The sequence below is a fragment of the Gigantopelta aegis genome, chromosome 9 (genome assembly GCF_016097555.1).
Source record: "Gigantopelta aegis isolate Gae_Host chromosome 9, Gae_host_genome, whole genome shotgun sequence".
NCBI classification, from domain to species: domain Eukaryota; kingdom Metazoa; phylum Mollusca; class Gastropoda; order Neomphalida; family Peltospiridae; genus Gigantopelta; species Gigantopelta aegis.
Genome location: NC_054707.1, coordinates 62,773,052 through 62,796,849, shown reverse-complemented (window position 1 = coordinate 62,796,849; position 23,798 = coordinate 62,773,052). Strand labels below are relative to the sequence as shown.

The 23,798-nt window shown below is 29.9% G+C and overlaps 2 protein-coding genes across 2 annotated transcripts in view; both read left to right on the top strand.

Moving 5' to 3' along the window:
* LOC121381690 (potassium voltage-gated channel subfamily H member 2-like) overlaps positions 1-15,784 on the top strand; it is a 178,228-nt gene extending 162,444 nt beyond the window's left edge. The window contains exons 4-5 of the mRNA XM_041511034.1: positions 10,929-11,255; positions 15,708-15,784. Of these exons, the coding sequence (XP_041366968.1) occupies positions 10,929-11,255; positions 15,708-15,784 (404 nt within the window). The remainder of the gene's footprint in view (positions 1-10,928; positions 11,256-15,707) is intronic.
* LOC121382333 (potassium voltage-gated channel unc-103-like) overlaps positions 15,293-23,798 on the top strand; it is an 85,093-nt gene continuing 76,587 nt past the window's right edge. The window contains exons 1-2 of the mRNA XM_041511917.1: positions 15,293-15,302; positions 23,087-23,307. Of these exons, the coding sequence (XP_041367851.1) occupies positions 23,161-23,307 (147 nt within the window). The 5' untranslated portion in view covers positions 15,293-15,302; positions 23,087-23,160. The remainder of the gene's footprint in view (positions 15,303-23,086; positions 23,308-23,798) is intronic.

Sequence of the window (23,798 nt, the reverse complement as noted above, 5' to 3'; positions counted from 1 at the left end):
AATAAAAAAAAACATTTGTAAAACAGTAAGTCAGTAAATACACACAAACACAGAGCTTGGTCACAATACTGGAAGAAATCCAAACAGTAAGTCAGTTTTCATCGCTAACAAGTAACATAGCACAGTATTAACACACAGACAAACAGACCTGAATACAGACCAAAATTAAAAACAGTAAGTCAGTTTTCATCTCTAACATAGCACAGTATTGACACAGACAAACAGACCTGAATACAGACCGAAATTAAAAACTTCAAAAACAGTAAATTAGTTTTTTATTTCTAACATAGCACAGTATTAACACACACACACAGCTACAGAACTTGGTCTCAATACTAATCGAAATAAAAATAAAAACTTCAAAGGCAGTAAGTCAGATTTCATCTATAGCATAGCACAATATTAACCATTTCACCACAAAATCTATCCATTGTCCTCTTCCCTGTGTGGTTTGCGGGGTTAAAAGGGATGGATAAAACGTTTGGGCTTAGTACTGATTGATGGTAAAACTGCCTGGGCCTGCTATTTAAAAATGTTTAACTTCCAGACTTGAGATGTTAACAAAGTCTCCAGTAGTGATGAGAATGGGTTTGCAAGTCCACCATGATGATTGGTTATGATAGCAGACTTTCACATTTGAAAAGAGTGAAAACTCACACCCCTCAAAATAATCACTGATAGACGGAAAGTACAGTTTGTTCAAACAAGAACCATGATGTTTCACACCCCTTCATTTTGAACTGACTGAATGAATGAATGAATGAATGTTTAACGACACCCAGCACAAAAAATACATCGGCTATTGGATGTCAAACTATGGTAATGCAAACAAACAAGGTGATGATCAACATCAATATAAAAATTCAAGATTTAAATAAAAACAGTGTAAAGAACTGTGCAAAAATACAAATATCACAGATAGATACTGACTTTTACTCAAAATTTCAATTTGTGCTGTATTGGCCATTCTCAAAGAGAATGTTACACCCCTGCACCCTTTCATTTTGAACTGACACACTATCATGGGCGTTGTCCTACTTGCACTCCTCAAGAATGTTCAAGTCTGTAATCAGTTTGCATCATTTCATCAACTTTCAATTACATAATTAGTTAGAATGTATATATGAACTTAGAAACGATTTCAGATAATAAGACAACACACCTGTAGTGTGATATTCCTTGTTATAGACCCTGTTATAATAAATTTAACCTTTAGTTCCTAGTTAGTATTTAGTTTCTTTACATATATAATGAAAATAGACCCAATCCTCAGCTGATTTTAGTTTCATAGTCTAACCTGTAGGAACATTTACAATGATAGTTTCTCGTGACAGTTGATTATGAATTTTATAATCATCACATCATTAGACCCCAACAGATCAGTTTTCTTAAAGTGACAGACCCTAGTTTTTAAACACTTAAGGTATATTTTTCACCTAGACTCTAGTTTTAACCCGTAAAAATGGACACTAAGTTTGGTTCATTTACAAATCTGTAACAACTTTGGATTATTATAACAGAGTGAAACAAGAGTCTTTGACGTTGAAATGCCCTTAAAAATATACTTAAACGCGACTCCATCAGTGTTACTTCTCAGACGCATGTGCATTTTTAAAAATAAGAAAAATAAATTTATTGGTATTAGAAACACCAGGATTACCAGAAACACTTCAGTTGTATGGAAATGGATAATGTAAACAATAAAATATAAGTAATGTTTGATTTTAGTGCTCGTAAACTGCTCTGATTGTGAAATATATGCCTTAGTGTTTAAAAACTAGGGTCTGTCCCTTTAATAACTAAAAGTGGAACACCACTAGTCCACAAACAGTAACTACTTTTTATTTGTATGGTCAAAACTTTATTAAAAGCTATTTGTATGGTCAAAATTTTATTAAAAGCTATTTGTATGGTCAAAACTTTAAAAAGCTATTTGTATAGTCAAAACTTTATAAAAAGCTATTTGTATTGTCAAAACTTTATAAAAAGCTATTTGTATGATCAATACTTTAAAAAGCTATTTGAATGGTCAAAACTTTATTAAAAGCTATTTGTATGATCAAAACTTTATTAAAAGCTATTTGTATGGTCAAAACTTTATTAAAAACTATTTGTATGGTCAAAACTTTATAAAAAGCTATTTGTATGGTCAAAACTTTATAAAAAGCTATTTGTATGATCAATACTTTAAAAAGCTATTTGAATGGTCAAAACTTTATTAAAAGCTGTTTGTATGATCAAAACTTTATTAAAAGCTATTTGTATGGTCAAAACTTTATTAAAAACTATTTGTATGATCAAAACTTTATAAAAAGCTATTTGTATGGTCAAAACTTTATAAAAAGCTATTTGTATTGTCAAAATTTTATTAAAAACTATTTGTATGGTCAAAACTTCATTAAAAGCTATTTGTATTGTCAAAACTTTATAAAAAGCTATTTGTATGGTCAAAATTTTAAAAACCTATTTGTATAGTCAAAACTTTATAAAAAGCTATTTGTATGGTCAAAATTTTATTAAAAACTATTTGTATGGTCAAAACTTCATTAAAAGCTATTTGTATGGTCAAAACTTTAAAAAGCTATTTGTATGGTCAAAACTTTATAAAAAGCTATTTGTATGGTCAAAATTTTAAAAACCTATTTGTATAGTCAAAACTTTAAAAAGCTATTTGTATGGTCAAAACTTTATTAAAAGCTATTTGTATGGTCAAAACTTTATAAAAAGCTATTTGTATAGTCAAAACTTTATAAAAAGCTATTTGTATGATCAGTACTTTAAAAAGCTATTTGAATGGTCAAAACTTTATTAAAAGCTATTTGTATGATCAAAACTTTATTAAAAGCTATTTGTATGGTCAAAACTTTATTAAAAACTATTTGTATTGTCAAAACTTTATAAAAAGCTATTTGTATGGTCAAAACTTTATAAAAAGCTATTTGTATGGTCTTTAAAAAGCTATTTGAATGGTCAAAACTTTATTAAAAAAGCTACTTTTTGCTATTTGGTCAAAATTTTATTAAAAACTATTTGTATGGTCAAAACTTCATTAAAAGCTATTTGTATTGTCAAAACTTTATAAAAAGCTATTTGTATGGTCAAAATTTTAAAAACCTATTTGTATAGTCAAAACTTTATAAAAAGCTATTTGTATGGTCTTTATAAAAACTATTTGTATGGTCAAAATAAAAAGCTATTTGTATAGTCAAAACTTTATAAAAAGCTATTTCTATGGTCAAAACTTTATAAAAAGCTATTTGTATTGTCAAAACTTTATAAAAAGATATTTGTATGATCAGTACTTTAAAAAGCTATTTGAATGGTCAAAACTTTATTAAAAGCTATTTGTATGATCAAAACTTTATTAAAAGCTATTTGTATGGTCAAAACTTTATTAAAAACTATTTGTATTGTCAAAACTTTATAAAAAGCTATTTGTATGGTCAAAACTTTATAAAAAGCTATTTGTATGATCAATACTTTAAAAAGCTATTTGAATGGTCAAAACTTTATTAAAAGCTGTTTGTATGATCAAAACTTTATTAAAAGCTATTTGTATGGTCAAAACTTTATTAAAAACTATTTGTATGATCAAAACTTTATAAAAAGCTATTTGTATGGTCAAAACTTTATAAAAAGCTATTTGTATTGTCAAAATTTTATTAAAAACTATTTGTATGGTCAAAACTTCATTAAAAGCTATTTGTATTGTCAAAACTTTATAAAAAGCTATTTGTATGGTCAAAATTTTAAAAACCTATTTGTATAGTCAAAACTTTATAAAAAGCTATTTGTATGGTCAAAATTTTATTAAAAACTATTTGTATGGTCAAAACTTCATTAAAAGCTATTTGTATGGTCAAAACTTTAAAAAGCTATTTGTATGGTCAAAACTTTATAAAAAGCTATTTGTATGGTCAAAATTTTAAAAACCTATTTGTATAGTCAAAACTTTATAAAAAGCTATTTGTATGGTCAAAACTTTATAAAAAGCTATTTGTATAGTCAAAACTTTATAAAAAGCTATTTCTATGGTCAAAACTTTATAAAAAGATATTTGTATGATCAGTACTTTAAAAAGCTATTTGAATGGTCAAAACTTTATTAAAAGCTATTTGTATGATCAAAACTTTATTAAAAGCTATTTGTATGGTCAAAACTTTATTAAAAACTATTTGTATTGTCAAAACTTTATAAAAAGCTATTTGTATGGTCAAAACTTTATAAAAAGCTATTTGTATGATCAATACTTTAAAAAGCTATTTGAATGGTCAAAACTTTATTAAAAGCTATTAGTATGGTCAAAACTTTATAAAAAGCTATTTGTATTGTCAAAATTTTATTAAAAACTATTTGTATGGTCAAAACTTCATTAAAAGCTATTTGTATGGTCAAAACTTTATAAAAAGCTATTTGTATAGTCAAAACTTTATAAAAAGCTATTTGTATGGTCAAAACTTTATAAAAAGCTATTTGTATGGTCAAAACTTTATAAAAAGCTATTTGTATAGTCAAAACTTTATAAAAAGCTATTTCTATGGTCAAAACTTTATAAAAAGCTATTTGTATTGTCAAAACTTTATAAAAAGATATTTGTATGATCAGTACTTTAAAAAGCTATTTGAATGGTCAAAACTTTATTAAAAGCTATTTGTATGATCAAAACTTTATTAAAAGCTATTTGTATGGTCAAAACTTTATTAAAAACTATTTGTATTGTCAAAACTTTATAAAAAGCTATTTGTATGGTCAAAACTTTATAAAAAGCTATTTGTATGATCAATACTTTAAAAAGCTATTTGAATGGTCAAAACTTTATTAAAAGCTGTTTGTATGATCAAAACTTTATTAAAAACTATTTGTATGATCAAAACTTTATAAAAAGCTATTTGTATGGTCAAAACTTTATTAAAAACTATTTGTATGGTCAAAACTTTATAAAAAGTTATTTGTATGGTCAAAACTTTAAAAAGCTATTTGTATAGTCAAAACTTTATAAAAAGCTATTTGTATGGTCAAAATTTTATTAAAAACTATTTGTATTGTCAAAACTTCATTAAAAGCTATTTGTATTGTCAAAACTTTAAAAAGCTATTTGTATGGTCAAAACTTTATAAAAAGCTATTTGTATGGTCAAAATTTTAAAAACCTATTTGTATAGTCAAAACTTTATAAAAAGCTATTTGTATGGTCAAAATTTTATTAAAAACTATTTGTATGGTCAAAACTTCATTAAAAGCTATTTGTATTGTCAAAACTTTAAAAAGCTATTTGTATGGTCAAAACTTTATAAAAAGCTATTTGTATGGTCAAAACTTTAAAAAGCTATTTGTATGGTCAAAACTTTATAAAAAGCTATTTGTATGATCAAAATTTTAAAAACCTATTTGTATAGTCAAAACTTTATAAAAAGCTATATGTATGGTCAAAATTTTATTAAAAACTATTTGTATGGTCAAAACTTCATTAAAAGCTATTTGTATGGTCAAAACTTTATAAAAAGCTATTTGTATGGTCAAAACTTTATAAAAAGCTATTTGTATGGTCAAAATTTTAAAAAGCTATTTGTATGGTCAAAACTTTATAAAAAGCTATTTGTATGGTCAAAATTTTAAAAACCTATTTGTATAGTCAAAACTTTATAAAAAGCTATTTGTATGGTCAAAACTTTATAAAAAGCTATTTGTATTGTCAAAACTTTATAAAAAGCTATTTGTATGATCAATACTTTAAAAAGCTATTTGAATGGTCAAAACTTTATTAAAAGCTATTTGTATGGTCAAAACTTTATTAAAAACTATTTGTATGGTCAAAACTTTATTAAAAACTATTTGTATGGTCAAAACTTTATAAAAAGCTATTTGTATGGTCAAAACTTTATAAAAAGCTATTTGTATGATCAATACTTTAAAAAGCTATTTGAATGGTCAAAACTTTATTAAGAACTATTTGTATGATCAAAACATTATAAAAAGCTATTTGTATCGTCAAAACTTTATAAAAAGCTATTTGTATGGTCAAAATTTTAAAAACCTATTTGTATAGTCAAAACTTTATAAAAAGCTATTTGTATGGTCAAAACTTTATTAAAAACTATTTGTATGGTCAAAACTTCATTAAAAGCTATTTGTATTGTCAAAACTTTAATAAAGCTATTTGTATGGTCAAAACTTTATAAAAAGCTATTTGTATGGTCAAAACTTTAAAAAGCTATTTGTATGGTCAAAACTTTATAAAAAGCTATTTGTATGATCAAAATTTTAAAAACCTATTTGTATAGTCAAAACTTTATAAAAAGCTATATGTATGGTCAAAATTTTATTAAAAACTATTTGTATGGTCAAAACTTCATTAAAAGCTATTTGTATGGTCAAAACTTTAAAAAGCTATTTGTATGGTCAAAACTTTATAAAAAGCTATTTGTATGGTCAAAATTTTAAAAACCTATTTGTATAGTCAAAACTTTATAAAAAGCTATTTGTATGGTCAAAACTTTATAAAAAGCTATTTGTATGATCAATACTTTAAAAAGCTATTTGAATGGTCAAAACTTTATTAAAAGCTATTTGTATGGTCAAAACTTTATTAAAAGCTATTTGTATGGTCAAAACTTTATTAAAAACTATTTGTATGGTCAAAACTTTATTAAAAACTATTTGTATGGTCAAAACTTTATAAAAAGCTATTTGTATGGTCAAAACTTTATAAAAAACTATTTGTATGGTCAAAACTTTATAAAAAGCTATTTGTATGATCAATACTTTAAAAAGCTATTTGAATGGTCAAAACTTTATTATAAGCTGTTTGTATGATCAAAACTTTATTAAAAGCTATTTGCATGGTCAAAACTTTATTAAGAACTATTTGTATGATCAAAACTTTATAAAAAGCTATTTGTATGGTCAAAACTTTATAAAAAGCTATTTGTATTGTCAAAATTTTATTAAAAACTATTTGTATGGTAAAATTTTGTGTTAAAAGCTATTTGTATGGTCAAAACTTTATAAAAAGTTATTTGTATGATCAAAACTTTATAAAAAGCTATTTGTATGGTCAAAACTTTATAAAAAGCTATTTGTATTGTCAAAATTTTATTAAAAACTATTTGTATGGTCAAATGTTTTTTAAAAAGCTATTTGTATGGTCAAAACTTTATAAAAAGTTATTTGTATGGTCAAAACTTTATAAAAAGCTATTTGTATGGTCAAAATTTTATTAAAAACTATTTGTATGGTCAAAACTTCATTAAAAGCTATTTGTATTGTCAAAACTTTGAAAAGCTATTTGTATGGTCAAAACTTTATAAAAAGCTGTTTGTATTGTCAAAACTTTAAAAAGCTATTTGTATGGTCAAAACTTTATAAAAAGCTATTTGTATGGTCAAAACTTTATAAAAAGCTATTTGTATGGTCAAAACTTTATAAAAAGCTATTTGTATGGTCAAAACTTTATTAAAAGCTATTTGTATGGTCAAAACTTTATTAAAAACTATTTGTATGGTCAAAACTTTATAAAAGGCTATTTGTATGGTCGGAACTTTATTAAAAGCTTTTATGACTAATATATTTACTTCCATGAGTTTTTCAATCACATAATTTTTATTTAACATGAACAAGTAGCTCAACAATTAACTGTAAAAAGTTGTCTATGTATATTTACTTTAAAAATAAAACCTCAATATGTTTATAATATGTATATAAATCATAATATATCAGTATACCTGTAGTATAGAACATAACTGCTGAAAAGATTATCCAGTGTACATAAAACACAGCATTTATTTTTAAGATACATGTAGTTTTCTGTGAAATTATATTCTTGTTTCTTAAAAAAACATACTTATAAAGGATAACAATGACTGGTCATTTGTTATTCATCTATTGTTACTTCCATCATGCCATTTTAAAGCAAACAGGATTTTAGTTTCTTTACACAAAAAAACCCCAAAACGTATTGTCTTAAGATTTACCGTGGCCTCAAGCTTACTAGACTTTTTCCATCAACAGACTTCAGAATAAATTACTGATGCTTCTCATCTCCCACATCTTTGTTTTAAAACAGTTTATAGGTTTGTAGTGACCTAGAATCTGATCTTTTATTCATGTGTTTTCATTTTATGGTTTTCTGCTCTCTAAATTGCCATTCTGATGTACTTGTATACATATTGTATTGAAAAAGAAGAAGAAATTAGCCTACACGGTGTGTAGTACACACTATGATATATTATTAATTAACATTCTTGTTTAATTGATATCTTACATTAAAAACAAATTTACACCAAAATGTTTACATCATAGTATCAAGTTACATCAAGAGACATACATATGCATTTTCATGTATCATGTGCAAAGAACATATTTACTAAAATTAAGTTGTAGTAAAATAACATTTATAAACTTACATTTAATGTTTTGACTGTCAGAAGTAAATGTTAGTGTGCATACTAATGTTAACATTTTCAGCTGTAAAATAATTATGTTTGCTGTGTGAAAGCTTACTAATATGTGCATTATACTGTGTTGCCATTTTAACCATGTTTCCATTTTGTTTATTATTAGGGTTTTTTTTCAATGAGATAGTAAATATTTTACTAACATCATAGACACATTTTCCAATTAAATATAGTTTGTTAACAGTTGAAGGAGATCAAATGCTTTGATTGTTTCGACTAATAGGAACAAAGCTTCTTTTTATACTTCATTAATTTAAAACACTTTAATATATATCTCATGTACATAATGTTTGATGATTGTTTTTCTTTTTTGAGGCTAGACTATATCTGTACTTTTATTTGAATGTAGTTTTAATCTGTTGAGCTGCTCTTGACAGCAACTGTAGATATTGGTTTTTAATATTAAACTTATTCTGGCGTTATATGTATGCATACTTTTATTTTTTAAACTGTTAAAGGGAGACAACAGCAATGCTATTAACTCCTCAGCTAGAGCCACACAGTTAAATTCAATATAGTTATCTCCCCTAGTATTGCATGCAAGTTAGAGTGCGCATACATTTTCATCACTTGCATTGACAGTAGTTAGTATTCTCATTCAAAGTGAAACAAGCCAGTTATGATAAGAAATTAATCAAACCCTGTAAAACCATGACACTCCTAATGGGGTTTTAGATTTTGTCTTTTTTATGAGCTCGGAGATGCAATTTGAGGCATAATGCCAAGTTTAGGGAACTGATAAACAGATTTTGCTCCTATCTTATTTACTAAATATAAATAATTTATCAAAAGAATGTTAAACATAATGGTTTAGGAATATGGTACATTTTTCTGGCTACCTGTTTTCTATATTGAGAACTGTTATTACGTTAAATAAAGAACATTTGTTACTGCATCATTAGTTGAAGAACACAAGACACTAAAGAATACATCCACCCTGCTTATTTACATTTACCAGTTTAATGTACTTAAACAGTTAATGAGCTTATTTATTAACCACTGAGACACTCCATATTAACTGTTTACAATCAACAATGAGCTTTTAAGATGTATGGTGACCAGTCTATTACAGTGCATGACACTCAAACTACATGCATAATTGATTACAGATGCTTAATTACGTATTAAGTATCATTTTTTTAAAAACCATTTATGAGCAATGATTTTTTTTAATCTCAACTACAAGTACATTGACAATTTGTGGAACTTTTCAAACTTTACTATTCTGTAGTTTTACCTGCTCGTCATCATCATTTGGCCATCATGAAACCCAGTTTTAAGTTATTTATGGAGTGACTTTATACTTTGAGGTCTTTAAAGCTGGAATCTCCAATTTATTTGTATTATTGAACCATTTAGAAGGGAAAAAAAGACCCATTAAATTTCTTACCACTGCATAATATCCTTGGTTATTCTTTAGTTATTCTTGCTAATCTAGATCACATTAAAAAAAAAAATCCATTTTATCACTCAAAAATGAGGTGCTCTTCACCGGTTTTATATCACACAGTATTACGAAGATGGCAACAGACCTTTAGGTTGTGCCTGTGTATGAAGGTAGCTGATTATAACTGTAGACAGCAATAACACACACGTTTGTCAAGACTGTACTTGTATGTGATTTTCAGTACATTTGCATTTGGTCCACAGTTTGATCTATTCACAATACTCCAGTTCTTAAACATACATCGTAATAGACTATTTCAAAAACAACAAATTTTATTTTTAAAAGTTACTTGTAAAATAATTCTTAATAAATATATCATAAAAAGAAAAAAAAAAAACCCTAAAGGACAAAATTAAGTCTTGACTAGAAAACAAAAATATAATTTTTACCATTTTACCATATCATGATCACATGTTGGTTCAGTGATAGCCCATAAAAGCATATCACATGTAGTGAAATCAAGTGCTGTGATTGGCTGAAATATCATACTACTTCATTGGGATTTCCAGCAAAATACAAGCTACAGAAACACTGGTGTACCATTTAAAAAAAAAAATTAAACCTTAATTTTGGTATGCTAATTGAAAAACAGTGCATCGAACCATGTGCCTAAAACCGCTAATATTGTGAACTGCAATTAATCATTGCATCCCTAGCTAGTTGCACATGTATGATTTGATGAGGCTAGACTAATGTTATGATACTCAGGGTCCCCGCTAATGAAAATATTCACCTGTATTATTACATAAGGCACTAGCCAAAGCTTCTGTGAGGGCTGGTGACTTTCTCAAAACATTTGTCAAACACTGATATAGTGATGTGAGATTGTGGCTTTAATTTATCAGAGACAGTAAGGTACAACACGGCAGCACTTTGTTTTACGAAGATATAGCTAGGTGAGATTGTGGCTTTAATTTATCTGAGACAGTAAGGTACAACACGGCAGCACTTTGTTTTATGAAGAGCAGCATCGCCAATGGCAACAACAGCCCCTGAGGTTTTTGTTTCTCCTCTGATTTCCTTCGACAGATCGCCACCGAAGTCTCCGACTGCGGCTGCCTTCCATACGTCGTGACATTCGCACTCGATCCAGGTCATTTGATCACACATCGTCCAAGACCTTCGATCGCATTCCAGACCCCGAAAACCCGCCCATCCCTGAAGAGGCAGTTCCTCTCAACCAGATGGGCATGTCCGATACGGATCTACCGCAGTCGTCACCGCACTCGGATAAAAAATCACTCATTCCAGAGATGGGGGAGCGTCGCGACAGGGCCAGTGCCTCGAGTGTCAACCAGGGGACGTACGACCAGGATGGGGGTGATCAGACAGATCACGCATACTGGCAGGATAGTGGTATGTTGCACAGTCACTGTCTACCTCTGCTCACACACCCCTTCATAGCACATTAGAAAACCAGTTAGATGGCTGTTAAAGGTGCATTTTCACAGTATAACTTTGAATAATAGTTCATAGCAGATGATAAAGTTGTGTTATGAGAATGCTTAAATTGTAATAGTTTTAATTACAGATTGAAAGTCAGAAGGGGGAAAGAATGAAGGAAGTGTTTTATCTAATGGCACACTCAACACATTTTATTTTTGGTTATATGGCGTCAGAAGGGGGATACAAGATTGAAACCGGTTCTAATAAATGTGCTTGGTCATAAAATAATTAAATTAAAAATAAACAAAAGTTCCATTATGTGAATGCACCTTCAGAATTACACGTAAGATAATTTTTGCTGCAACATCGCTTCTGTCATAGGAGACAAAACTCCATGTATAAAATTATCCTCAAAATGGTGGCTTCTTCTGTTTACAAATAAATTTGATTTTTTTTTATTATTTTTAAAAATTTTCATTTCATTTATTTTTATTACCTATTATTATTTTTTTAAATCCTAAAATGTAGTTTTTCCTGTGTGGTTCTTTTTTAAAGCTGCAGGATAACTGTCATTTTATTTTATCATTTTATTAATATTTGATTTTTATTTATATACAGAGATTTATAAAAAGAATTTTGTATCGTCAGTAAAATTGTCATTTTTTTCCCATACTGATGATTGTAGAGCTGTATATTATTATTATTATTATTATTATTATTATTATTATTATTAAAAAACCCTTTAGAAGTAGCTTTTTTGCTTATACATCTATAGCTAGTAGTTTCAACGGCAAGCAAAAGGTTAAGTCACATTACATATGCTGTGTTGTCTATGAATGTTGTAAAATATTTCTTTTTAATTTTATTTTGTATTTTGTTTCACAAAACATTTTTATGTATTTTGTGTCCATATTGCATGTATTTAATACTTGTACTTAATGTTTTTATTTTATTTTTCCTTGGATATGTTTTAATACACATTATTGAATTTTTGTGTTAGTGAATTTTTGTGTGTGGAAGTCATTTTCTTAAAATTTATTTTAATGCTGTGGTTTCATCAAACACAAATATATTAACTAACATTTGGATTATAACAATGAATTGATTAAACCATCCTTTTTGTTTTGTCCACAATTTTCCAAACTTTTTATCAATATGGGCAAATATACTATAGAGACTGGGTAAAAAGCAAACAAAATGTCTATACAGACTGAATATATAATATTTATACTTTCTTGATGACAATTACTATTACAATACAGTACTCACAAATGGATGTTTATGTGAATATTATTGATTGTAAAATAAAGTCATCATGTTTCACAAAAACCGATTTAATGGTACCACACTTGCATGTACATGTATAATGGTATTGGTAAGAATATGTCCCATTTGGTTATGAACTAGTGATTGTTTTATTGTAATATTATGTTTATTATGGGAATTATAATGGTTACTGTAAGTATTAAAGGTTTATTGAACTTAGTCTAGACTCAAATCTTTAATGAGGGCAGGACATAACACAGTGGCAAGCGTATTACCCTGATGCACTATCGGTTTAGGATCGATTCCCATTGGTTAGCACATTGGGCTATTTTTTTCTCTAGCCAGTGCACCACAACTGGTATACCAAAGGCCGTGGTATGTACTATCCTGTCTGTGGAATGGTGCATATAAAAGATCCCTTGCTACTAATGGGAAAAAAATGTAGCGGATTTCCTCTCTATGACTTACTAATTAGCTGATGATTAGTAAATCAATGTGCTCTAGTGGTGTCATTAAACAAAGCAAACAAACAAACACAAATGTTTAATGATGAGACACTGTCATGTGTGTAGTTTGCATGACATTGCCATGACATAGAGTCTCAGACTCTGTTAAAGGTTGGGATCGATCCCTGTCAGTAGGCCCATTGGGTTATTTCTCACTTCAGCCAGTGCACCACGACTGGTACATAAAAGGCCATGGTATGTGCTGTCCTGTCTATGGGATGGTGCATATAAAAGATCCGTTGCTGCTAATCGAAAAGAGTAGCCCATGAAATGGCAACAGCGGGTTTCCTCCCTCGATATCTGTGTGATCCTTAACCATATATCCGACGCCATATGACCGTAGGTAACATGTGTTGAGTGTGTCGTTAAATAAACCAATTCCTTCCTTCCTTCCTGTTAAAGGTTTGAGTCTAGACTGTAAAAGTTTTATAAGCCCAGGGCCTATAATCCTAGTTAACAGTAGTGTGGGGAATCGATTGATCATCGGTTATAATTGGTAAACATTAACCAATCAACTTTCGATTAGACAATCGGTTAGAATTATATGGAGTTTAGAAGGAGTTAAATTATAAGGACCATGCACCTTTTATCGTGTCCATCCTACAAATAGCAAAGTTTGCCTTTAGTAACTTTATTTAGCATCTTTATTCTTTAGGTACACATGAAAACAAACCCAAGCCCCAGCATATTTACGTCAATTTTATCATCTAAACTTGAGGAACTATTTCAATAAATATTTTCCCACACAATCGATTATGGATTTTTATAATCGATCATCACATGGGTAGAGACATAGTGATCAACTTTCGATTATAATCAGTCATTGGAACATCACTAGTTAACAGGCAGTGTATTTCACAATTTACAGCCTGTTCACTTTTTTAAAGGACAATAATACTTTTATCTTAATCTTACTTAAATTATTAATTTGGGCAAATCTAATGTGTCTCTAGTTGTCCTTTTTTTCGTAATGGCTCATAATGTTCTGTTGTTGTTTTGTTTTTTTGTGAAATTTAAGATACATACCTTGACACAGGAGAGCATATATCGATACCCTGGCCTATGATATCCTAGTGGAGCACTGGTTGGAATGAGCAAAAAATCCTATGGGATGGATACCACAACCTTCAAGCTATATTTATTCCTTTGAAGATATATGCTTTTGTATACTACTGCTAATTGACAAAACTGGAGTGCAGATTAATTATTTGACTATTTGATTGGTTCGCAACGTGGCCATTTGGTTTACCATGAAGTGCATAGTGGATGTTTTTCCGCTCGGTCTGGCTGAATGCAGCCCAGCCCCAAGTTCAGCCAACAAACTATTTGATTGGTTCCCAACCTGGCTATTTGGTTTATCGTGAAGCGCATAAAGCAGTCTAGTGGATGTTTTTCCGCTCGGTCTTGCTGAATGCAGCCCAGGTTTGTCAGTCTGGCTCACTGGTGACTTGTTAACACAGGCATTGGTGGTGTAGTGACTGGGCTGGGTTCTCGTCACAGTACTGGCACCCATTCAGAGTGACTTTTAAACAACTCACGAGGATAGGTGTAAGGCCACGCACACCAACTTCTCTAACAATAACCACTTTACAAATAATTTTAACCTACTATTGACAGACAGCTCAGATAGCTGAGATTTTAAGCCTAAAAATAGGTTGAAATAAAACAAATTAATACGTTGTGAACTTTTGTGTACAGAATATACTTCTGATTTTCTACTGATGTTACATGTATATCCAGTATTACTAGGGTCAAAATTGGGGTTTTTAGGTGTTTTTTTATCATAATAATAATAAACACCTTTTCATTAAAAAACAAGATTTTTCTGCACCAAAATATTTAGTTTTGCTATTGCCAAGGTATGTTAGCTTTTCGTTTGTAGATACTTATTTCATTAATACACAATTTTCATATTCTTATACAGGCAGCTTTTTTTCTTTCAGTATTTTATTTTCAGATTAGTTTACTTAATAGTTTCACGCTTATATCAGTATTGTTACTACATGTATATTTAGACATATCTATCTTGTTAATTATTGTGTTAGAATTCTTTTTATAATTTCACAGTTATATTACTATATCTAGACTATCTTATCTTTCAGTGTTGTGATAGAAATGTTTTATTTTCATACTTTCACACTTTATGTTAGAGTACATGTAGTTTTAGAAGCATCACCTTTATTTCTTGTTACAGCTTTTCTTTCGTTGCCCAATGGCCGTCCACGGGCGCACACGTTAGATTCATGTGAGTAGATGGGCTGGGTATGTTGTTTCCATAGTAACCTGTGCATCCCCTAAAAAGGCCAAGCCTAAAAAACAAAATGGTTTACTGAAACTCGACTGACATATGGAAAAAACAAATCTCTCTCTCTCTCTCTCTCTCTCTCTCTCTCTCTCTCTCTCTCTCTCTCTCTCTCTCTCTCTCTCTCTCTCTCTCTCTCTCTCTCGCTCTCTCTCTCTTTTTTTTGTTTGTTTGCATAATTGTTTTCTAAAACTGCCTCAACTTATTAAAAAAACGTCTTTTTTTCAGTATGACCTTTTTATCATATAAGTTTAAAAAGAAGAAAAAAGGACACCCAAAATAAAAAGTCTGATTACTGAGCCACTGTTGAATTTGTAGTGTGAGTTACTGTAAACCTTTTATTTTTAGGATGGGCTAAATCCTGGTTTCCAGAACATCTGCGACACACCGCAGACCACTGCAGATCATTGCAGACTCGAGACTGATAGCATATTCCCATATTTGTAAACTTTCTCAGTCTGTCACAGACTGTCTGACACTATGTTCCTATAAACCTTGTTGTTGAATCATACTAATCTGCAGCAATTGGCCGTGTGTTGCAGATTTTATGGGAGCCAGTTATAAGTCTGATGGCGTAAACACTACTTGTACATTTGTAGGCCAGTAAAAAAATGTTGCTAATTTTTAGCATACATACTTTATGGATATAGTTTTTAACTCTTTAAATAACACCTCATAAAATCTCTTAAGTGGGCATCTGTTAAAGGTGTTTGGTAGGTCACTCATTATCCTGTTTACGCTGGACTCCTGATCAGAAACCGTGATCTGCTGTTGCTAGGTTACCAAAATAATAATAATCCGTGTGAACAACTGTGGACAATTAAGGCAGCTTATGTTATTACTTATCATTTATGAGCACTTTTATTTTCTGAAGATTTTATTGATGTATAAATGTAAAATCTATCAACAAGCATGTATCACATTATACTGTAACATGATATTAACTGTGTTAATGGTACTTCAATATCCAGCATATATTGCAGTACGTTGTGGAATAAATAGTATTGTTAATCAAGTATGGGTCAATGTGACCAAATTTTAAAAATATTTAAGTGAAATACGTTTTCAAACATACTTGTAGCCATAAACCATTGTGTTGTTTTGTTTTTAAATACATATTGCCACTTTAAATAAGAGTAAATGTTTAGTACATTGTAGTTCACTGAACAAACATTCGGCTTATATTTGGGTGTCTGGATCATATAACACACATGTCTGTTATCAATTTAAAGACATACAATTGGCTGCTCCTAAGTGATGACCCAGTTGCAATTTTTTTCTCCATAATAAAAGTATTATATGCGTTATAGATAAATAAAAAGAAACTTCATAGATCTATATCCAGTTTTGTTCCCCATAATAAAAGTATTATATGTTTTATAGATAAATGAAAAGAAACTTCATAGATCTATATCCAGTTTTGTTCTCCATAATAAAAGTATTATATGATTTATAGATAAATTAAAAGAAACTTCTTAATTCTATTTACTAACAGTAATTTTGTACTACTAAATATTTAGCCATGCAGCTTGATGCTACTTTCTGTTGTTCAGTTTGGTATTGCTTTGTTTGCTTTAAGCAAGGATTATATGTCTACGGTTGCAGCAAGCTTGCACAGTACATGCATTTTCTGTCGAATTCCATATATATGGCAATTTAATTAAGCTGTGCTTTTTTATTTCTTTTGTGGCAAGTTTATTTTCTTTACCTGTAAGATAACATCACTTTGAGGTGTTAAACATTCCTTGCAATTAGTGTTCTTATCTGACAGGAATCATAACAAGGTGTGAACAGACTTGCCACATATGTATCCACATATCAAGTAGATATCTCTCTGTTTCAACAACAGTGAAACCCCTTAAAACTGGACACTTTGTAAAGTGGAATTCCCTCAAAAGCAGACATTTTTCACTTACTTTTTTTAAGATATCAGTACAGAACATTACCTCACAAAACCAGATATTTCTTAAATCTGAACTTTTTACTTGCTCCCTTGGGTGTCCAGTTTAGAATGGTTTCACTGTAAGTTGATTTTCTTTCTGAATAATGCATAAGTTTACCGTATATATGGAATTCTGTACATGAATTTCTTTGCTCTTTTATATGATACACAATTTCACTGCATTTGATATTGAGGGAAGTAAAAACTACTAGTATTTAGTTTTAATATAAAACAAATACCCAAATATACAATGTAGACATATATGGCTCTTATATCTACAGTAATTATATAGAATATAATGATATAACCACAGTCTGTTGATAAACCTACCAGATATATCCCTGTTTTAATCACTTATAGTATGACATATTGACATTTAGCTGAATTGTCTGGTTAGATTTCAGAAAATATGGCATTAAGGGCAAAACAGGTAATTAGTTATAGCATTTGTCTGCCATTTTTGAAACAAAGTTTCCTTGTAGTTGATTGGCAGACCTGTGCATTGTGATTAGAAAATTGTTGATCTATTAATTTGTTAAATTTTATAAATATATTAGAATGTTTCATCATGGTTTAAGGATTCAGCTAAACTGTAATTGTTACCAAGCAAGCAATCAAGCAAGGATTGTTTAAAGATGCAGATTAAATACAGATTTGATGTTTGGATCTCAATTCAAGACCAACAAATTCTATGGCATAGTAACCAAGTTAACGTGTGTATGTGTTGAAACTTCCCCAACATGACTACCCACTTTAAAACAAAATGCTATCAGAAATTCTTCATGGTCTTTGCCAGTCAACTGTTAGTATATAGTCTCAAAGTTTGCATGAGTGATTTTAGTCATCATCAACATCACTAATATCTGATTAAAAGACAAACTCAGATACAATTATTTATAAAGAACGGCTAAGTTCTTCTGTTCTGGGGCAATAAATCTAAAAAAAAAGAAACAAACAAAAAAGGTTCTTCTGTTCCTTTTTGTTTATTAATTGGACTATACACAAATAGATATGATTTATATGTCCATAAACACAAAAAGTTTTAATTTCTGTCAGTTTGTCAGTTTCTAAATGATATAATATGTTCAATATTTAAAGACTTGTCCAATCAATAGAGTCATTTCCTTCTCTCTTTTTTTTGTAAGTTAAGTAGATAGACTGAGGTTCGATCAATAGAGTCATTTCCTTCTCTCTTTTTTGTAAGTTAAGTAGATAGACTGAGGTCCACTGTACCCCCTTTCATTTCATTTCAACTTATTTTCGTGATTATAATCCAGTTAAGTTTCAAGAACGCTGTCCTGGGCACACACCTCAGCTATCCGGGCTGTCTGTCCAGGACAGTGGGTTACTTGTTAGTTGGTTAGTGGTTAGGGAGAGAGAAGAGGGTGTAGTGGTCTTACACCTAACCACGACACCACCGAGACTGGTTACCCCCTTTCAAACCAGTGTTCCACTATTGTGTATAGGTTTCATACTTATAAAACAACATTTTAGAGCCTGCATTGGCTTAAGATTATGTGGAATCTATCAGAGATAAAAAATCTACTGGAATTTCCTGAATTCTGTTTGTGTCCTTGTTTTCTAATGACAAACTCACAATAAACCTCTACTTTTCAAAAGCTACTAGTTGTCAAGAACCTGCAAAATGTTATTAAGATTTTTTTTGGACCATTTTCATCTTTATTCATCTATAATGCATTTCTCAAATGCCTTAATATGGGACTTTTATTATTATAATAAACAAGCAATGTGTCCTCTACCAGGCCCGATACATTTTCACATGTCCTAAGTTCAAGGGTCCTAACTGCAAAAAAATGGGTAACTCAAAGTTAAGCTGTAACTCTACATGATAAAGCTATACACAAAATTTCAGCTTAATATCTTGAAGCATTGCCAAAAAGTCGAGAAAACTATTGATGAATGGGCAGAAAGATCGGTGGACAGACAGAGATAAAACCTCTGGTTGGACTAATAATTAGTCTTGTAAGGGTTAACATACTGGGTTCTTAAAGGGACAGACCCTAGTTTCAACCTGTGACAGTTGAGACTAAGTCTAGTTAATCTACAAACCTGTAACACATTTGGATAAAGTTACAACTGAGTGAAACATGAGTGTGTGATGTTGAAACAGTGAAATACCCTCTAAAAATAGACTAGAACTCGACTCCATAACTGTTACTTCTCAGACGCACATGCGTTTTTTTAAATATGAGAAATGCATTAAAAACACTGGGATGACCAAAAACACTTCTAATGTATGGAAATGGATAATCTAAACAATAAAATCTAAGTAAAGTATGATTTCAGTTTATGGCTCCAACAGTAAAAAATATGCCGTAGTGTTTAAAAACTAGGATATGTCCCTTTAATTAGATAAACAACTGATATGGTGGATGTGGGTGGGGGTTGGTAATGTTTGTAAAAAAACATGTTTAATGACACCACTAGAGCACATTGATTTATTAATCATCTGCTATTGAATATCAAACATTTGGTAAATTTGACATATAGTCTTAGAGAGGAAACCCGCTACATTTTTTTCCCATTAGTAGCAAGGGATATTTTATATGCAACATCCTACAGACAGGATAGCACATATCACAGCCTTTGATATACCAGTTGTGGTGCACTGGCTGGAACAAGAAATTGCCCAATATGATGACTTTTTATTGTCATTGGACCTGCAGGTGGACAGTACTTTATTTGAACCCTAATAATAATAAAAGAACATACAGTGAAACCTCTCAAAACTGGACCCTCTGTAAACCGGAATTCCCATAAAAACCGGACATTTTTCACAGTCTTTTTAAAAAAATGAATACAGAAATTAACTCTCTAAACTGGATACCTCTTAAAACCAGACATTTTACTTGGTCCCAAGGGTGTCCGGTTTAGAGGGGTTTCACTGTACTATTCAAAATATTGCTAATTTCAGCCAGTGCTCCATGACTGGTGTAACAAAGGCTGTGGTAGTGTAAAATACATTATTTTTGCATGGAATTTGTTTCGTGAAAATAAATTCCACGCAAAATTAAAGGCTGATGAAAATTGGGCATTAAAAATAAATAAAAATTAAATTAAAAAATGTAGTCTCATTCAATCAGATCCAAGACTTGGTTAGTTTCTGCTGCACGGGACTATAGTAGTAACAATGCGACACTTAAATCTTTATATTAAGAAGCAATATCAAAGTAAGACAGTTATATTACATGATAATAAAGGTTTTATTTGCCTGTTGGTCAGTCATAAACCGTACTGAACGAGTATTTTGACAGTAATAAATAATGTTTAAATCAAACTTGCGTTAGCATTTGCACCTTCCCTTTTGTTTTCGGGTTTGGTTTTTATAGCAAGTTTGAGGATTACGAAAAAGAGCATGGGGTAGCCTAAGCACCTTGCGTAAGTACAGTATTTTGTAAACAATAAATCTCAAAATTATTAACATCAGAACCGGTACTTTTTTTTATTGTGGGAGGGATGGGACTCATTTTCATTAAATCATAAACATTTGATCCCGTGAAAATAAAAGTATTTTACGGTATGTATTATCCTGTCTGTGGGATAGTGTATGTAGAAGATCCCTTGCTACTACCGAGTCAAAAGAGTAGCCCATGTTTGACACCATATAACTGTAATTAAAATGGGTTGAGTGTGTCGTTAAATAAAACACTTATTTCTTTTTTTTTTTTTTTTTTGAAATGGAGACTTATTTTTAAATTATAAAAATTGCAGAAATAACGTTTTTTAAGACTTTAGTTTAAAAAAAATGTCTGCTTTGAATTTAGATACTGCTAATAGGCAACATTGCCATTTTAATGTATAAAATATTTGAACTACATGTATAAGAAATTCACTATTATCTAATGTTTTTAAACAAGTAACTATGACCTACATATGATGTTTTGGCTGCGATCTTAGTAAAATATTAAAATGATTTCAATTTTATAATTCAGTGTTAAGCTAGACTAATAGTCATTCTGGGTTAAAACAAATGTAGATTGTAGTCTTCCACAACCCTTGCAATTAAAAAAGATGTCCATGGCAAAAACAAACATGCAGTTGAAAAATCCTGAATATATATACTCCAATGCCAAAAAGTGCCATGGAGAAAAAACTCCATGACATTGCCGATTGCCATGGACAATTGCAGGGGTTGCTCCCATAACTGAAAATCTTATTGTCATAAAATATGGCCACTAATATGCAGACTATAATATGTATATTAATAGCATGGAATGAAAGTTAGTTTTATAAACTTTTATGACATTTACATTAGGTGTTTTTTTTAAATGTACATATATTTTATTTTTAAAAAGTTAATAGATTTCAGTGCATTATTATTTTTTTTAAATATTTTTTTTAATTTTTAATTTTTTTTGCAATATTTTGTCTTCTTTTCTTTCATTTTATTTTTTGTGTGTTTTACCGTTACATTTGGTTTGTTTTGGCTTTATTTGTTCTCATTTGGTTTTTGTTGATTGCAGTGTGACCCGAAGAAACATATTGGTTTTTGAAATCAAAGAATACATAATTATATACATACTAGTAGCTAACCAAAACTAGTGAATGATTTCACAGCAGAAGTATGACATCTGTCAAATAGTGTCATCCTATTAATACTCAGTGTGCAGAACATTAAATAGGGATCCCGGATGTTATAATGAATTATTTCATGTTTATTTTTATAATTTTAATTTTGTAATTAATTTGATGAATCTGTTACGAAATGAATAGTTGTCTATTAAAACACCATTGTTATTTCACAAAAATGCACAGAGATTTGTAAATGGATGAATGGATAAATGTTTAACGACACCTCAACACTAAAAATACTACTGAGTGTCAAACTAAGAAAAGTAAATGAATGAAGTGATTCACAGCGATATGTAGTAAAGGGACTTACTGAATCTAAATTGCATGTCAGTTACCTAACATAAATATTTATGAAATGACTGTCCCTAATCTTCTAGTTTTTAGCAAGGTAACTTTTGAGTCATGGAATCAAAAATAATGAAATGACAGGAATTTTGTCTTTGAGAAGATTCCAATGCCGTGTGGTAACTAGTTATATGAAAAACATCAACTTTCAAGTCGTGTGATCAGAAGTAATAAAATTACAAGAACTACTGGTATGTAAAAAATTCAAGTTAAAACAACATATAACACAATTATACAATTTTTTTTTTTTATTATGTACTTTTTTATTTTATTTTTTGTACTTGAAGATTTTAAGTTGAGATTATTTAGTAACTTTTTCTGATACAAAACACATTCATTTTTCTACAATGATGGGTGCTATGGTAACAATACTGCATTGGGGTCATAATACATGGTGCTTGATGTACATTGTATGTACACATTAATTACAGAATACATGTTAAACTACCGAGCCCAGAGTTTAAAGGTTATTTGAGAATGTACAGGTCAGTGTTTCTTTATTCCCAGAAACACACATATTGATGGATACAAACCTTAAGTGTGGCAGTACACCAACCTTAAGTCATGCATTCATAGTTAATGATTTTTGTGAAATGAGCACCTACTTGTATATGAACTGTTTTATGTCCATACCAACTGAATGCACTTTCTATGTCACAAGAGTCTACACCAAGTTTCTCCCAAGTCCAGACTCTAAAAGCATTGTAACCACAAGGTCGTGATTTCAAAATATATTAAATAAAACTAAAAGTCATTAAATAACATTTCAAACCAAAATCTATGTGTATATACCTTGTTTGTTGCTAAATTCAATGATATTTAACAATATTACGTTTTTATTTCACAGTTCCAACTGCCAACCACATAAAATCAAACTTTGTCAATCAGGCATCGAGTGATTCCGAACTTGCCAAACATCGAATGAAACCATTTACTGAAAGCTTGTCTGAGATTACAACAGAAACGAAAAAGCATCCAGAGAAAGATGGTGTCGTTGCATCAGCGAAAAGTAATTTTCTTCCAGGCATGGCCAACATGAAACACAATGTGTCAGAAAAAGTTGCTCAAGTAAGTTGGAGACAGTGGTTATGACAGTATCATTATGAATAGGGAGGTTGCAATTTATGCCTAGTGTTTACAGGTTCTTTCACATCTAGAAACTGAAAATGCAGTTTACGTCATAAATTTCTGCATTCAGTCTACAATTTACAAATTGTCCCAAATGTGTAAACAGAGAACATTTTAAATTTTGAAATGTGAAATATGTATTTACTGTACATAAAATTTTATTCTAAAATATTTGATGAATCTTTTAAATCATCTTATTTTTTGTAAGAGAATTTGCACTTTTCAAACTGTTCAAATATGTAGTAAGCAGTAGTAATGAAAGCAGATACACATTTCAATGAAATTAACTACAATTAACATACATGTATGTGTGTATTCCTTCACACACATGTACACATTGGAAATTGCAGGCTCCCTATATTTGCATTGTTCAGACTGCGTTTTCTTTCATTAATTTTATAAGATTTTTGTCTTTATATCTGTGATGACTA